Source organism: Ambystoma mexicanum, chromosome 6q (assembly GCF_040938575.1).
Source record: "Ambystoma mexicanum isolate Mex_15411 chromosome 6q, UKY_AmexF1_1, whole genome shotgun sequence".
Taxonomy (NCBI): domain Eukaryota; kingdom Metazoa; phylum Chordata; class Amphibia; order Caudata; family Ambystomatidae; genus Ambystoma; species Ambystoma mexicanum.
Genome location: NC_090937.1, coordinates 1,401,237,197 through 1,401,255,521, shown reverse-complemented (window position 1 = coordinate 1,401,255,521; position 18,325 = coordinate 1,401,237,197). Strand labels below are relative to the sequence as shown.

Sequence of the window (18,325 nt, the reverse complement as noted above, 5' to 3'; positions counted from 1 at the left end):
GTCAAAGATGATCCCCATATTCTTTGCCTCACAAGAAGGTGAAGGGAGGGGGCCCAAGGAGGCTGGCCAGAGAGTGGGGGGGAGCAAGGAGTAGGCGTCCCAACGAGATGGATCTCTGTTTTACTGGCATTAAGGCAGATATCATTGGCAGACCACCATGCATGAATAGCAGTCAGGCAGTCAGTATGAGAGAGGAGGGGGAGGAGGTAGAGGATGGCCGCTTGAATGAGAGCTGTGTGTCGTCGTCATAACACTGGACATGAGGGGAGAAGGTAGACGGCAAGTGGGCCAGAGGGGCCAGGTAGATGTTGAGGGGCCATGGCGATAAGACAGAGCCCTGAGGGATGCCACAGGTAGAGAGTGAGATGGAGGAGAGGAAAGGACCAATTTGCACTTGGAAGGGTCAGTTTGAAAGGAAGGAGGTCAACCACTCCAGTGCCCGATCTGTGATGCCCAGGGTAGCATGGAGATGGTTTATGAGGATGGAGTGGTTGACTGTATCAAAGGCAGAAGAAAGATTGAGGAGGATCAGAACAGAGGATGCGTTTGAGTCCAAGTTAGAGAGCAGGTCTTCACGGGTGTTAAGGAGAGCAGTTTCTGTACCTCTAGATGCCCTGACTGATGGTCATGGAGGCAGCCAGCCATTTCGGTGTGGAGGGTCAGTTGGGAAATGACCAGCATCTCCATGAGTTGCCCAAAATGTGGGTGATAGAGATACAACAATAGTTAGCTGAGCAAGAAGGGTTAGCAGACAGCTTTTTACGACAGGATGTACAAGAGAGTGCTTAAGGGGTTGTGGGAAGGAGCATGTGGCAAAGGAATGGTTGCAGAGGTCAGCCAAGGCTGGGAAAGCACCTGTTTAGAGGAGGTTTTCATAGAGCAGACAGTTTTAGAGATCTCGTCTGGTACTGTGGGAGTGAAGGAAGAGAGTATGGGGGGTACAGAGGGACCAAGGGAGGGAAGAGGAGGGGGTGCTTGGGAGGAGGAGCAGATGACAGAGATGCCAGGATGTCCTGATTTTTGGAGGGGAAGTGGGTGGCCAGTGCTGTGCAGAGGGCCTGGGAGGGAGGTGGAGAAGAGACTGCAGTAGGATTGGGAAGTTCCTTGCCTATTTTAAAAAGTTCTGCCGTGTCATTGGTGGCTCCAGAGTTGCAGGTTTGGACTTGAGCCCTCTTCTTGGAGCAGATGGCGAGACGATATTTACTTTGGAGTAGGCCGCAGGCCAGGTTTTCAGAGGATGAGCTAGATGACTGCCACGTTTGCTCTGCAGCTTTGCACTTGCGTTTCAAAGCTACCAAGAGTTGAATTTGGAGGCAGGCTTCATGCAGATCCTCATGACTGGGCAAGGATGTCCAGGTTGTTGGAGATAGAGAGATGGAGGTTAGCTAGAACAGAGTCAGAAGGAGAGTCAAATGGGGGAGGGATGAAGGATGAGGCAAATGAAGCAACTGTCACACGCTTCATTGGTCGAATGATTGAGAAGGAGACTGGCAGTGCGGGCGGGAGGCATCATCAGGGGACAGGGGAGGACAAGGTGGGAAGAGAGGAGAGAGTGGTCACACCAGAAGAGAGGGGTAGTAAAAGGGTTAGAGAGTGGAATGTCTGTTGAGATGATAGCATATAATGTGTGTCCGGCAGAGTGTGTTGGGCCAGAGGGAAGGATTGCGAGGAAAAGAGAGTCACAGAGGTTGCAGAAAAGTACAGTGGCCACATCTGGAGAGTCCCGATGGAGGTTAAAATCCCCAAGGAAGATAGGTTTGGGGGAGGAAGCAAGAAGAGACGACAGGTCGCCCATTCTGAGAGGAAAAGGGAGGACGGCCCGGGGGAGAGAAGGTAGGCGAGACAGCCTGCAGGCTAGGCTTTCAAAGGATGAATAGGTTTGAGTGGGGATGATGGAGGCAGGAACCTACTTGGGGAAGATCGGAGCCATACCGCCACCAGACCGGAAGGGCCTGGGATTGGACAGGATCTTGTGGCCCTCGGGGAAGGGAGTGTCAAAAGCAGGGACAGAACTGTCCTTGAACCACGTCTCGGTGAGAGCAAGGACGTCAAGGTCTTCAAGGAGGTGACAGATGTCCGAGGAGTGTTTGATAGCAGAGTGAGAATTGAGGGTAGCTAAGTGAAGCTGGTTGACCCCTTAAAATGATTTGCCTGGGGGGGCACATGGGTGGGGGGCTACCACTGGAAGGGGGATGAGGGAAGGAGGGGTGGCAGGAGGTGGCGGGAAGTTGAAGAGAGATGGAAGATGCCTGTTAAGGAGGAGGAGGAGGAGGAGGTTGGACTAAGAGGCCTGGGCCATGATGGTGCCATTGTGATAGACATTAATGGTGCACTTGGAAGATGCAAAGGGAGCCAAGAGCACTTCCCATCTGGTGCCACCATTAATAGGCGAGTAAGAAAAAGGGGAGAGAACAGAAACTATATGGGGAGTCCATAAGTCAGAAGAAGGAACAGCAAAGAGAATGTCAGTGATAGTCTGTCTGGAGGAAGTATTGATGTAGGTGTCTGTAATGGGCAGACCAGTGTTGGATCTCTGGAGTGCCTTTTTAAATGTCTTCCTTCCAGACTTTGTGATTGAAGGAGGATAGGTGATAGAGAAGCAATTAGAATAGATAGGGGAGACGGAGAGCACCATGGGGGCCGGGACAGAAATCAGAGGACAGTAGGAGGGAGGGTTAGAAGCACTATGCAACAGTAGAATCTCACCAGGTGGCTAAGTAGACAAAATGAACGAGTACACTAGAATGTCCAGAATCATAGATCAGTTAACAATTTGAAAAGCACACCTGAATGCAAATTTGCCAGGAAGCACTAAAAAGCAGTACAACATGGAGGATGCATGGTTGAGGGCACACCTGTGAATCGAAATTGTGAATAAAAGTATTTTTGAAGCAGGGCATTAAGAAAACAGCAGTGAGCTTTCAGAAAGAGGCACAACAAGATGCACATTTCAGTAGGAGCAGAGTTTGGGGTTTATAGTTTGGCAGGTAGGGAAAGGATCAGGAAACAACTAAGGCAGAGTGCCCCAGGGAGTTGTGTGGTTCAGGCCAGTGTGATCCATGTTGCTTAACAGAGCAGGATTTTGAATCTTGGGTGAAGTGTGCAGTGGGCCCAGGCAGTGTGAATCTATTGGGCACATTCGCAAATGGCATGGGGTCATGGATTAGTGGCAGGGAGAAGTGCTCCCTCCAGCGCCGGACATACCCAAAGAGGGGCCTTAGTGGTCGGCTCAGGCTGCCGGCTCCCTGATTGGGCTGAAGACTGATTGAGCTGGCCAATCAGAGTAAAGGCAAGGTGGGCTAGGGAGGCAATCCATGATGAGAAATGACGACCGCCATATTGGAGTAGTGTTGTGTAATCTGTACCACCAGAACCTGCTTCGCCGGGTTCCTATGCCTTCCTCAAGCCATCCTCCGTTTTATTTATTTATTTATTTTGAGAACGTATTTATTTTAAGTTTCTTTATTGGCATTTCTTGAAAGTTACATTTATAGCAAATCATCTGTCAACTCGTACTGCCTTGTAATGCATCAAACATTAACAAAAGTATAACAAATAAATTAACTAATTAAACAGTAACTGTCTCCATATTTGGCATATTGATTCAGCTTGTTACATGCGAGGTGTGTGTAGTGCGGGTGGGTGAGGGACAAGAAGATGGGGGGGTGGAATAGCGGCTCTTCATGAGTTAGCAGGGTGTCGCGTCTCGGAGGGTTTTACTAGTGTTGAACTCCAGATTATCAGTGAGAGCCTTGGTTCAGGGGGGTTTATCATCTGTGGGATGAAACACATTCCATGTCAGGGCTTTCCATACATCAAATGACACACTAGTGCCATCAGAGGATCTGGAGACACCATCCTCCCAGGCCTTGGTCTCCTCTTCCACCCAGTGTTCCATTTCCCCATACCATGCAGTGTATTGTGGGCCCTTTGGCCGTTTCCACGTTATTGCGATGGTTCTTGTAGTTTGTACACATGCCATGTCCATATGTTTTACAATGTGTTTTACCTTAACTAGTCTAGGATAAGTTCCCAATAGGCATTCCTTAGGAGTCCAGTCATATGGTGACCTTCCGGCCTTCCTGCAAGTTTGCTCCACCCTAGACCAGAGGCACTGGACTTTGGAGCATTCCCAGAACATGTGCAGCAGGTCTGCTTTCTCTGCCCTGAACCATGTGCATTCAGGGCGGGCTTGCTTGTTGAACATGGTCACTCTGCTTGGGGTCATATATGTATGATATAATACATTTAGCTGCATTAACCGGAATCTAGCATTTCTTGACACTTCCCTAGGGAATGCTAGAGCCCTTCCCCATTCTCTGTCTGTAATCTCCAGCCCCAGATGTCTCCCATGGATTTCAATTCGGTGCCCCGGGGATTAGGTTTATCTATTAACTGGTTGTATATTCGGGACACCAGCTTCTAGCCATCTCCCAAGCTGTATAGCAGTGTCACAAGGGGGTTCGCCTCTGGTTCTTCAGGCCACATTTCCCATTTTTCTCACACCACCCTCTTGACTCGCTGGTACCATAGGAACGGACCTCCCGACACACCCTCTACTGATTGAAGTGAGGCGAAGTCTCTAAAGGTTCCATCCTTATATAGATCCCCGCACGTGTAAACCCGTTTCCTTTCCCACATGTTGGCCGCGTCTGGCGTTTCCAGGAATGTCGCCTTCCCTTTGTAGAGCACTTTGAGGCGAGATGGATATAGCAACATGTATTTGAGGTTCAATTTTCGGAGCCTTGCCTTTATTGGCACAAAGGAGTTCCTTGCGCGTTGTACAGCAGGCGTATAATCTGGGTAAATTACAATCCTAGAGTCATCCCTCTTGATTACCCCCCGTCCTCCACCTCTCTGGGAGAGTATTTGAGTATTATTTCCCTGTCCCAGAAGTTTAAGATTTTTGCGATCATCGGGCGTGGATATGAGCCTGGTGGGGGCCGAAATTTGAAGGGATCTATGGGCTCTCTAGACCGAAAAGCCCTGGGACAGTCTGCCAGCGCCAATCTCTGGTTGTAACATGGTTTCCACAAATTCGGTCGGGTTTAACCCCTCCATGTCCTCTGCAATTCCCAATATGCAAATGTTATTGCGGCAGGCACGCCCCTCCGCAACTTCGGACCACGCCTCCAGTCATGCTACTTTCTTCTCTAGTTCTTGAACCCTAGCCTTCAGATCAGCCGTGGTCTTGACGGTTTCCTGTAGTCCCATTTCTGCTGTGGACACCCTTTCCGTCAAATTACAAGCGTCTTGACGCATTAATTGCATATCAGATTTGACCTCATCTACTTTAGTGTCAATGAATGTTCGAAGTGCCGAAATGGCTTGTAACACCTGTGTGTCCTTAGAGTTGTCGTCTGAGGGAGGGGGGGTAGTTCTTGTTGTGCAGCCGCATCCTGCTGTGACTGCTGCTTTGGCTTGGCCGCCGTGAAGGAATCCATTATTGACGATTTGAGTTTACTTTTAGTGGGGGACATTGCCTACCGTGATCCGCTGGAGTGCTATTGTGGTGCCCTTGTGGTTAAGCTGTCTCAGTGGTGCAGTGGATATGTTTCTTTAAGGTTAGGCCACCAGCCTCGTGGCAGTACTGGATCTGCGAGTCGGGCACAAACCGGATCCGCAGTGCTTCCTCAGTGTCTTATGCAATGTTTAGCAGCATGCAAAAGCAGCCAGTGGTGGTTGGTGCCAGTGGATCGGGTGCAGTTTCGATGATTGTATCTCCTTTGCGGTCTAGGCTCTGCAGTGGGGCCGCAGCAGTGACAGTGGGTTTTCCTCCCCACAGGAGTAGCATACCCGCGTTCCGGCCTGCACCCAACCGGCCGTGGACTAACAGAGCTTCACGCCTCTTCACAGTAGTCTTGCTAGAGTGTACAGCTGAGGAATCTCCCCTTGCGGGTGTTCACTCTGTGGTACTGATTCTGTTGTATGGTGTCATACGCAGTCTTACTTCTCCAGAGCCATGATGTTTGGGCTGCCTGGGAATTAAGTGCTCAGCTTGGTGATGCCCATAGGATGATTCACAGAGTAGGGGTGTAAGGGGTTATTCCTTCCCAGCTAAAACATTCTAGCAGTGCAGAGATCGCTGGGTGACGTCCGAGGGGGGCCACCGCTGGTTGTGTAGAACTCTCTCCAAAGGCCACAGTCTCTCTGTTGCAGTTCACGTATCGTTTTCTGATCCTTAGATCAGGGAGCGCACACGCACTGGCCCAGGCAGCATGGGTGTTCCAGGCAGCCTAGTGTTCTGGGTGCCTGCTGTATGCGGTGAGTCCGAGGTTCTGGTATCTTTTCAGTACTTGCACGTGCGCTACCTGTCTCTGAAGCCTGCGGTCACAATGGGGTCTCGAGCACTACAGTGTCAGGAGCGGGGACTGGTTGCTTTTCCAGCTAAGCTTCTCACTCGTGAGCCCAGGGACGATAGGGCATGTCTTGTCCACTCTGGTCGTGCTGTTGTGCCGCAGACAGCTGGGCGGGGGTCTCCATCGGCTATACCTGCGGCGCCTCGGCCCGCCTCCAGTGTGTTGGGTATGTCGGGAGCTTGGCGGCGTTGTGGAAAGTTTGTTCCTTTTCAGCTGCAATAGGAACACACGTAGGATCACGGACGGGAGCTCAGCAGAGCTGCTTCCTCACGCCATGCATGCTAGCCACGCCCCCAGCCATCCTCCCTGTTACTTACACTTCTGGCTCGAGGGCCCCAATCTTGTTCTTTTCTGCCGTGTGGGTCAAAGTTGATCCAAGGTTCAGTTCCAAGGGTGACCAGGACTGTAAATCTCACCTGAAAAGAAGACCTTGGGTTGTTTGTTCCTTCCTAAACCATCTTTTTGGCCCGGGTTGGTGGGTTATTAGTGATACTTGCCCTCACTGGTCCCTGTGGTAAGTGGTTGAAGATCTCAGTCAGTATACTTCACCAAAGACTTTGCCAAATACATATATATTGACTGAAATCCTGCTCTGTGCGTCTCTTCCTTCGTATTACTGCGTCTTGAATTTGGCATTAGAGCTTTTCTTGAGGGTCTCTTTGTGTGTTCCCTGTGGCTAGTTACTGCCATCTCCGCACCTGTGTGTTAGAACTGGCACTTGTCTTACTTTTCACCTTAACCGTGGTTGTGCCAATAGACTTTGTCCTGTTTTTTCCATTAGGGAACTTTTGAACTTATATGGAACTCTCCCAAGGAGACTCTTGAAGTAGTTCCCTGCCTCTGGGCATGGTCCTTGGAGTTCTAGGCTAAAGACTAGAGTTAGAGATTTTTATTTTATGTTTTGTTTATAAGTCTTACCTTGCATTCCTGCCTATGAGAAATTGCTTGATATAGTGCATTACTGGAAATACTCAATATTGGTGGCCTCTGGCTTTGTTCTTAAGTGTGCCCCTTTTTCCACGTCTAGGTCTTGCATTTACTCCAACATGAACATGTGTATTATGATTTATACTATGTCGTAGAGGGTCTGTGTTACAGTGAATGTGTTCAGGGTTAGCATCTGTACTCCTGTTAATGGTGTGTGTGCGTGTGCATTTGTGTGTGTCTGTGTGTGTACGTGTACTGTTTTTTAACATACACAGTGTGTTGCTATGTGTTGTATTTCACTTATATTTACCTGCAAATCTTTTTTACATTTTATAACAATGGTTATATCTTTAGTACACCAGTGTGAGTATTTTATTTGGGCGACTGCGTTGACCAATTGCAATTCACTAAAATCCCTCCTTCCTCTTGAAGTTAAGCCTGACTGCTGTACCATTGCTAGTATCTGAACAATGTCTGTCCTTTTGGTGGAACAATTGAAAACCTTAAGGTTAGATGGTGACGCTGCTCTCGCCAGAGGACTGTGCAAAAATAGCCCTAATTGCAATGTTCCTTCTGTTGAATATGGGATTCTCCATCAACCCTTCCACCATCCTCTCAAGCAGAATACTTGTCATGTGTTGTCAGTACTGCTGTTCCTTACGGTATCTGATCATTTGTGCAACAGAGGTCATCGAACTTCCGCTGACTCCAGGGGAAATTGTCCCATGCTGAAGTCTGCACAGAGCTGCGTGGTGCGCTGTAGTTGCTATGTAAAAATGTTCCAGAACCAGTCTGTGGTGGAATGATATTCCAAAAGATGAGAAATGTGTGTGAAGAAAACATTATTATCTACAAGAACATTGCTGAATTTAAGTAACTTGTTCTCCTTTTGTTTGTCATTCGAGTATGCATTTTGTGATACACCTACTTTTTTGTTTATTGGGTTTTGCTTGGGAGTATGTTCATGGAAACTTGTTTAGATTAACCCACCAGTGTTCGTTGTTCATTTTCCAAAAATGAGAGCATTATAATTGAGATTTGTTTTGGTTGTTCAACATATTTACATTTTTGGCAATGGGGAATAGACCTACGGGCATAACATGATATTCCTGAGCCCTGAGCCTATGACATGGGCGTTCTATTTCTTTTATGGGACTGACAGTGTGATTAATTTACATGGGTGATTATTGGTTCTTGAATTTTAATTGCAATGAAAGATATTTTATCTTGGGAGTTGGATCACAATGTTGATTAAAATAAACTGTTTTTTTGCAATTCTGATGGGTATTCCTGCTCTACCTTTAGGTTTGGGAGGAAATTGAGTGTTGTCAGAGGAATTGTGGAACAAGAAATTCAAGCAATGGTGTCAAAGAGAGACAATATTGCAACCCATCATTTATATCAAGCTTGGGACCCAGTCCCTTCCTTGTCCGCTGCTACCACAGGTATTTCTGTATTCTGCCCACTTGTTTAAAATATATTGAGCCATCCAGCATCATAGGAACGAGTCAGCTATGCTTCTTGTGATTACAACCAATACAAATATGTTGTGTGAGTAAATGTAATAGTTCTCTAGCAGTTACCTAATGGTTGAAGCCCATTGCAAGAATTCACATAGCTCTGATGGTTATTTTTAAGTGTTTAGATGATCGCAAATGAGAGGGGCACCACTTGTGTAAAGAATGTATATAGGTTACAAACTTATCCGAAGGTAATGTGTGTCATACATTTAAGCAAGTAAGAGCGACTATCATTGCTGCTCAGATGGTGTTTCTCTCCCATCCTGTTGTGAACAAATCTACTTTGTGGCCATTTTTAACAAAATAATCTATTTAAAAACATCAGAATTTAGTCGGAGGGCATTTGTAGGTTTCTGATGTCTCCTTGCACCCACTGCTAGTATACATTATTAGAAGTGTGTTGATATTCCACCTATGTTTATTTTTCTGCCTGATTAGTGATATCTGTAATGTTGTCGTCTAGGCTCTTTTACATAATTCTAATTGTTCAGCTCAGGAATTGTTTTTCCCATGAAATTGTTCCATTCAGCTGCCCTAGCATACACAGCTAAATTAAAATGCGAGTCAACCGTATGAAGATGCAATTAGCACTAAGAAGGCATGCCAATAATTGAGAATCGTACGTCCATTGGAGAATAGCCAATAAAGCAGTTATTCTTCTTTTTCTGTGCCTCACAATCCATATTTCAAATTTACTGTAATTTGCTGCTCAACCAACATTAAAGTATGTTCATTGCAAATATCCCTAAAGCTATAGCAGAACTTTACCCATTGTGTGTAGATTTTGAAATTACACATGAGCAAAATCTTAGTCCTCAGTAGACATTACTGAGGCAAAATGCATTATTTCCTATGACTGAAGATCCAACTTTAGAATGTAGGTTATGGCACGTGTACTTGTTAAGTCAAGGGGAAGTTATTGTGTATATGTTTGTTTGTTTGTTTGTTTTTATTATTTATAATGCGCGAGGGTACCCGGAGGTATCAGGGCGCAGCATTTACAAGAATTTTCTAGGCTTAGTTACAATCATCATAACATATACATAAACGTGGGACAATAAAGTAAACCAAAGTTATATACAAAGCAGCAGTGAGGTAACGAGTCAAGCATTATATACAAGTAGCCATGTAGGCACATATGGTTGAGCTGTGTGCAGGTATTGCGGCATTTATATGTCCTAGTGGGCCTCTGATTGCATCCATGAAACTACCTTGGAGCGGAAGTTTTGGTAAGGCAGGTCCATTCTGATGTTTGCAGGCAAGGAGTTCCACAACTTGGCAGCTTTTACCGGGAAGCTATTTCCCCCTATGGTGGCACGTTTGTAGATGGGAACAGTTAGGCAGTCTTTGTATGCCGTTCTTACGGGTTTTAAGGAAGATTGTCTGTGAAATCTATTGACTAGGTAGGTTGGGGCAGCATTATTGATCGCTTTATGGGTGACTGATGCCGTTTTTAAGAGGATTTTGTCATTAGTAGAGAGCCATTTGTTCTGTTGGCCGAGTCCTGTTATGTGTTCTCTTCTAGAGATGCCCAGAGCTGCTCTAAGAGCGTTGTTCTGGAGAATTTGTATCTTTCTGGTAGTGGCCTTGGATGATCCCAGGTAGAGGGCGTTGCAGTAGTCAAGACGGGACAATATAGGGCTCTAGCAAGCGTAAGGCAGCTATTATCCGAAAGAAATGGTTTGGCTGCGCGGATTAGTTTGCATGTGTATGCCGTGGATGATGCTAAGGAGCACACTTGTCCTTTAAAGGAGAAGTTAGAATCCAGGTAGAAACCCAGTGTTTTGACCTCCTGTCCGACTGTGATGTTATTTCCATCAATCATGAAGGAATTGTATGCCGGGCCCAGTTTCTTTAGGCTGGAGGTGGTGACTAGGATGATAAGCTCTGTTTTCTCATCATTCAGGCATAGTCCATGTGTGGCCATCCATGCCTGGATGATGATGTATACTCTATTTAGCAAGGCCAAATCCTTTTCATAATCTCCAGAAAGTGGAAGGAGGATCTTGGTATCATCTGCATAGTTAGTGTAGGTGATACCGAGATGATCCAGATCATCGAAAAGGGGCTTGGTAAATATATTATACAGAGTGGGGGAGACACAGGAGCCCTGTGGTACACCACAGGTGATGGGTATGGGATCTGCTGTAGCAGTAGGAGAGAAGACCCTCATGATTCAGCCGTTGAGGAATGATGTGATCCAGGTGATAGCCTCCGTGGAGAAGTGTGCTGATGAGTGGAGGTGTGAGCATAAGACAGAGTGATCGACCAGATTGAATGCTGCAGATAAGTCGAGGAGTAGGAGTAGGGCAGCTTGTCCATTGTCTCTGAATGTGTCGATCTGAGCTTTTAGGTCAATGAGCGCAGTTTCAGTCCCATGTTGGGGGCGGAACCCTGATTGTCTGGATCCTAATAGGTGGTGATCTTCCAGGTGCTTCTGTATTTGTACATAGGCGACCTTATCCAGAATTTTCAGAAGGAAAGGGACGGTTGTTATGGGTCGGTAGTTGGTAGGTGTGGCTGGGTCAAGTGTAGGTTTTTTTAGTAATGGTCGTACCCAAGATTGTTTTAGATTGGAGGGAATAGAGCCGCTGGCGAAGGAGGCGTTAATCAGTTTCGTAATGAAAGGGGAGAGTTCGCGGGCAGCATCTTTGATGAGCTGTGCTGGGCACAGATCTCCTTGGCAATTGGATGGTTTCAAGGATAGGGTGATTTTTTTCAACTTCAAGTGTATTGACTTTGGAGAATTTGAAGCGGGTGATACCTGTGGGCGTACGTTTGTCCGAGTTTTTTGGTGGGAGAGTGACATTGAGGGAAGCTTTTTTGCAGGAGATTTTGCTTTGTAAGGTCGCGATCTTATTCACTAAGGCACTTTGAATTTCTGAGCACCAGTTTTTATCTTTGGTACAAGTGTCAGGAGGTGCTATGGGTGTTTCTATTTCTTTAAGGATAGAGAAGAGTTCTTTCATGTTGGATTTCGCTTGGGATATGCGAGAATCAAAAGAGGTTCGTTTAGCCAAGTAGATTTCTTTTTTATAGAGTGCGGCTAGTCTGGAAAGTTTGAGTTTGTTTGCGACTGACGGGGACTTTTTCTAAGTGGCCTCGCAATTTCTTTTCTGCTGCCTAAGATTTTTGAGGAATGGTGTGTACCATTTGTTAAGGTGTGTTTTTAGTTTGAGCTTGAGGGGGTCGATGATGTCCAGTGAGGCGGCCATAGTCTTGTTGTACTCTTCGACCAAGGTGTCAGGGTCGAGGTTATCAGAGAGTGTATTGAGTGTGGGAAGTAGGGTTGGGATGAGTCTTTCTACTGTCATATTATTTTTGTTTCTGGTGAGAGCCGGTGGGGCCCTAATGGTAGGTGGAGGAGGAGGTCTGTCAGTGGAGAGCATGAACGAGATTAGGTGGTGGTCGGTCCAGACTAGGGGAGAGATATTCGTAATTTTTGCTTGGCAGTTATAATCAGCTACCCAGTCGAGTGTTCTCCCTTTTGAATGGGTCGGTGCTGTGCATCTTTGTGTGAAACCTAGTTCGTGAGGGAGTTAGCTATGGTACTGGCAATGTGGTCTTCTGGGTCATTATAGCCTAAGTTGAAGTCTCCCAGGGTGAGAACTTGAGTGGAGCTTTTAAGATTGCTGGATAGAATAGAGTTGAGGTCTTCATCAAAGGTGCCGATGGGGCCCGGCGGGCGGTAGATCAAGTAGATATTGAGAGTTTGGGTATTGGTAAGTGGGACTTTGATAGTGTTTCGCATGAGAGGATATTGGACGGAGTTGCTGGTCTAATGGTAAAGCTGCACTTATGGATAATGGCGACACCCCCTCCTCTAGAGTTAGGGCGATCTTGTCTCAAGATAGAGTAGTTATCTGGGACTGCCAACATGAGCATAGGACCTGCTGCTGGGTGTAGCCAAGTCTCAGTAACAGCGAGGAAGTCAAGGTCTGCTGTGAGGATTAGGTCTGCTAGTTCCATAGCATGGGCTACTAGCGATCTGGCGTTCATCAAGGCTCCCTTGATTTTGGGGCTATCTGTAATTTTGGGAGTAGTGGTATGGCGCTTGTCCTGTGTTGGTTCCGGGGTGCTGTGGATGTAGGAGTTGTGAGGTGGTATGGAGTTACGGTTTTGCAGTGGATGGGAGGTTTTTGTAGAGGGGTTATGTCTAGGTGGCGGCGCTCTAGGGTTCTTTGTACTGGGCAGTGAGCGGGCAAGAGGTTCATAGATTTTAGCTAGTCTAGCTCTGAGACCTAGGTTCCTGTCTATAGTGACTCGAGGGAGACTGGTAGGTAACTGTGATTGTGTCTAAGTTTGATTCAAGGATGTTGAGGCCAATTAGGGATGGCGTGTTGGGTAGGTATGGAGCCATCTTAAGCTGTGTTGTGGTGTTTGAAAGGATCAGGAAGCATGCTAGCAGGTTGGTGATGTTTGGGCACATGTTAGGTAGGTTATACCTAAACATCTAATTACAATGAGGCAGAGTGTATTTAGCAGTGGCTTGATTCATGTAAAGCAGTTGGGCTAAGATACAGTGTGTAGCGACCAGATAATATCTAGGCATGTAAATACAAGTGTGCAGGTGGCTAAAGTGCACATGGCATCACCTAGATTCAAATACAGCAGTATAGGCAGGAATGCGTACAATAGCGACCAGATAATATCTAGGCATGTAAATACAAGTGTGCAAGGTGGCTAAAGTGCACATGGCATCATCTAGATTCAAATACAGCAGTATAGGCAGGAATGCGTACAATAGCGACCAGATAGTATCTAGGCATGTAAACACAAGTGTGCAAGGTGACTAAAGTGCACATGCCATCATCTAGATTCAAATACAGCAGTTCAGGCAGGAATGCATTGACTGGCGACCAGGTTATGCCTATACATCTAGGTACAAGGGCAGGGTGGTTAAGGTAGATTTAGCAGTGGATAGGTTCATGTGTAGTAGTTAGGCTAGAGTGCATTGGTTAAGAACTGGGTTACAGCTGTGCAGTTAAGTTTGAGGTGGGTGGTTGAATGGGCAGTATGTGGTATCTGGTTTGAGGTAGGGCAGGATGGCTACAATATATAGAGTGCCAGCTAGGTGCGAGAATAGATGGTTTGGCTAGTGTGAGTTTAGTAGCACCTAAAGGTGAAATAACACGCTGGCTAGAGCATTAGGTGTCACCTAGGATCGAAATCTGGCAGAGAGACTAAAATGCGATGAGATTTCGGGAAGGAGGATAAACATGTGCAGATTCACAGTATTAGTGCGGTATTAGCATCGTAAGGTTGTACATGTGAAGGGAGGGAGCAAGGTAGCATTTAACTTCAGGCTATGGCAGATGGCTAAGGTACGGTGGGATACACAATGGCAATTGAGGCAGCAACGTAAGGTGATGCATGTTATGCAATTGTTTGAGTGTTTCAGTTTCACGTGGATGGTATCGAGTAGCGTTGCAGTTGTAGGCAAAGTACCTTAGAGTGAGTTATCTGCTGAGTCGTGCGCAGGACTGCTGTGGAGGTCAAGGTTTCGGCAGAATCGCTGTGTGCATCATATGAGCTGGTAGAAGGGCTTGGCACGCGAGCACGGTCCAGCTCGGTCAGCTCAGTCAGGTAGCAGCCTTTGTCTGCTGCCTTCGTCGAGCCGGCTTCGCCTCCCGGTGCACACGATTGGCTAATGGAGTGCAGGCAGCCAATAGGTGGAGGAGGCGGGCTTCAACCCTCTGCTGCCGAGATGAATTAAATGGTGGAGATGGCGGCGGCCATCTTTTAGTAGCAAAACAGCGTGTTGCTGCTAAGTTGCATTTAGATATAAATTTGCTTCGTTTCCAAGCGGGCATGAGGCTTTCACACGGTTCTTAGTGCATCGCTTGGAAGGTGCATTAATTGGGGGATAAAATGCGATTATGAGGCACTTTTGCGGCCAGTGCCTATTACGAAAAAGGTGTAGCCTCCAGGCTTACCTTTGTCCCAGCAGTACTCCAGACTGCATGGACGCCACCATTATCACAAGATAGGACACACAGCAGGTACAAACGAGAAAGAAAGAAGTTTTGTCTGCTGAGAAAGTTATGATAAAAGACTATATTGCAAAATGTTATTCTGTACAGAGCACATATTGAAGGCTCAGATTGACACACTCCTAAATCAGAAGTATTAAGCCAATCTGATTTTATATTTCTTTTTTTTAAAAAATGTTTTTGTACCACTCTATATTGCAACGGTTTTTCGTTTCATAGCATGGATGGTTAAGTGATGCTCCGCTAATTGTAATATCGGTCGACACACCCTTCGCTCTGATACAATACCTCGGTGAGCACCTTACCAGGGGTTTCATTTTATTTTTGCTATTGGCAGTAAGTCTAAAGGCAAACTAACCACCTCTCCAAGGTGTTTGGCGCAAGGCAAACAGCACTGCCCATGCATACATTTTTAGCTATACCCAACAGGTCAAAATACCTACTCTCCTGCAGACTAGTCGTGCCGTGCTACCTCAAGATTGTGCTGAGCACATAGAAACCGGAGATGTGTTCAGACTTCTGTCAGTGCTGATCATTTGCACAAAGTATCATTTTACATCTTAACCCAAGGAACACTTGACTATTTTTTCATCACTGAAATTCTACAAAACCCTCCGTCAGTGTGTCATTTCTTTTAGCTCAACTCTTTCCCAAAATATTTAGGTGTATACTCCCAAAGATTCCTCATCTTAACTACAATCCGCAGTTTCCGATGAATCACAGGGGCATAGTGTGACTCCAGCGTAAATTACCCTTGATGCACATGCTCCTCGACTTTGAACATGAGGTTGACAGCCCATATACACATCACACCACACCAAATGAGCTCAGTCTTTTTTTCCCGCCCTCAGCACGCTAGTGTGAAAAATTTCAAAAATATTCAGAGCATGCCTGGTAGCCAAAACAATTTGGTACTCAAACAGTGCTCCGATTACGATTCCAAAATGTTGGTTATGGTTCCTCATACCATTTACCTGTAGTTTTTGGGGATTGCATGTCAACTCAAACAGTGGCTTTGCAAGCTTTGAGGCAGAGGGCAGCCAAATTAGACTTAGGCTTGTCCTCCTCCAATACAAAGTCCAGGAAAAATATTTAAAACATACAAAACAATTTCAGTTAAAGAGTGAATCTTGCCATTAGTAGTTATTCTCTTCCAACAAAAACAAGAGGCATTAAACTAGAAGGGAGAACCCATCTTCACCTGTGTGAAAAAAGTTAAGATTTCTCACCAAGTCATCCTCAGCGGTAGAGCTTGGTCTAACTGCACCCTCAAAGGCAGTCAGGGTTACCATTAAGGCCAACAACCAGACGTCATAAAGCTTGGTTCAGGCTTTGAAAGCAGAGGCTCATTGAGTCTCATAGACACCATTAATCGAGGTCAAAAACTCGATTTTTCAGCCCAGCGGCAGAAGCTTTGAAACTGTGTAATCTAGCATTCCCTATCTGGTCTTTCGCTATCTGCCTTTTTAGGGTACAGTTGCGTCAACCTAGATAGCCCAGCTAGTAGGCTTGTAAGTTGGTGGAAGCCTCCGGACGCCGGATTTCTGGCATTTGTAAGGAAGGCATGTCAACAGTAAGACAGACACAAGTGACACACAGTTCAAGGGTGTTTATTCAACTCTTACAAGGGTGTGATAAACACCTATCTAAACCTAAATCTACAGATGGGAGCAAGCTTTGACCATAAAATAATAAGGCAGTCGTAGTGGAGTCCCGTCAAAATAAAAGGACCTATAATAAGTAAAAATTGTCAATTCTTGCCACTAAACATACATAGTGAGGGGTAATGTTCATGAAAAAGAATGAAGTGTTTAGAAAATGATATGTCAGGATTTTCAGGCCGTTGGTCTTCCTTCCCCACAATTTGAGCATGGAACAAGGCGGTTCACTCGAGCAAAGCACGCACTCTGACTTCTTCAGCACGAGGACACAGTTTCATTAGCAGCATCAGGGCCTTCAGTGATGCAAGTCTCTTTGCATTTCAATAGCCTATTGACTCAGAGGGACTGATGTACAAAATAAAACAAACACAAAGTTCCTTCCCTCTTCGAGTATTCAATTCGGGTGTCTCACCATGGATCCCCCTCAGCCATGCTCAGATCACCCTTTATTAATGTTCAGAGAATAATATTTCTCGGGTGACTCACAGTTAACCCCGTATTCCCCTCAGCCAGGCTCAGATCCTTTCTCCGTCACAATTAGTCTCCCTCAGTCAGGCTTGGACCAATTGTAGCACACATTCAACTATCGAAGACTTTCGAATGTGTACAGTATTTAGCTTGACCCGTTGCAGGACCACTTCAATCTCAAAATTCTCCTTTCAATAGTTGCCAATTAGTTGGATACCTGAGGAGACCTTCAAGTGAGCACCCACATGGCGCCGTACCACTCTGTCTACAGTATCATATTTGGCCTCCAAAAGTTCAATCACTCCTCTGATTTTCAATTAATTTGCATCGTGCGTCACATACGTATCACGCTCTATTCTCTTTAGATTTCTTCATACAATGTTGCCGCTTGCAGGCTTGGTTCTAATATAGGCTGGTTTGGTATCAGTCTCTCCAACTCACTGGCTGTGGTGTCTTTACTGGCACTGCTTTGTTGTAGGAGCCAAGGACAGTACCATGGCGGCAAACATTCCTCCCCCCTTGGTTATTGACGCAGGAAAGCCGCGGGTACCTCTGACATACAATGCAGGTTTGTTCAGCTTTAGTTTCCGGTTTTAGGTCTCTTCATTTCTGAGGTTTGCAAAAGTAACGGTCTGAAAAGGTCATGGGCACTTCACTACTTGCAACACTCTCTGGTCTCGCCGTCTTTCTACTTGTATTAAACTGCCATCTTGGAACTGCTGTTGCCCTGTGTGCTTTGCCTCGCTCAGAGTGTGCTTTCGTGCTCCGCCTTTTTTCTGTTTGTGGAAGTGTGATGGAAGTCGGTATGTGTAATGATCAGTAATTGCCTGATGTTGCCTGACCCTTATATTGGGACATGGCAGGTATACGGGTCTGGTGTTGGTCCGTTTCCGCTCACGGTAAGCTCTCTGTGAGAACATTTTTGTGTCGGGAAAGAGGGGGTGTTGAGTTCCTAGGTATCCGACCTGGTAGGATGAGGAAAAGGTGTTACAGCGAAGGGGATACCACCTCTCACCTTCTGGGGTCCCACTTCCACTCCCTGACGACCCCTCATCCAGGTGATCCTCCCTCACTGGTCCACCCCCAGGAACTGGATCCAAAAGCGATCGCTCTGTCCTTGCCACCTAGATTACAGATACCTGGGGACTCGCGGGTGAGACCCCTTCAGGTTTCTCACACGTGTCTTCAAATTGCGTAACAGCTGCTGTCATCATATTGCATAACAGCTGCTTATATCGCCTATCATCTATCATTTACATCAATGAGGCTCAAAAGTTGGAGCAGGCTTGTGAGGGTTAAACACTGCTTACAAGTTTATTGTGTTGGCATGGTCGGAGTGGGGGTGATTCTCTTGCAGTATTGCCAACGGAAAAGTGGCACCACGTGGTTTGTGAGCC

The 18,325-nt window shown here is 46.3% G+C and overlaps 1 protein-coding gene across 4 annotated transcripts in view; it reads left to right on the top strand.

Annotated features, from left to right (window-relative positions):
* HTT (huntingtin) overlaps positions 1-18,325 on the top strand; it is a 2,905,635-nt gene that overhangs the window by 2,483,568 nt on the left and 403,742 nt on the right. For all 4 annotated transcript variants that reach the window (XM_069632055.1, XM_069632053.1, XM_069632052.1 and 1 more), the window contains one exon: positions 8,592-8,731. In XM_069632055.1, the coding sequence (XP_069488156.1) occupies positions 8,592-8,731 (140 nt within the window). The remainder of the gene's footprint in view (positions 1-8,591; positions 8,732-18,325) is intronic.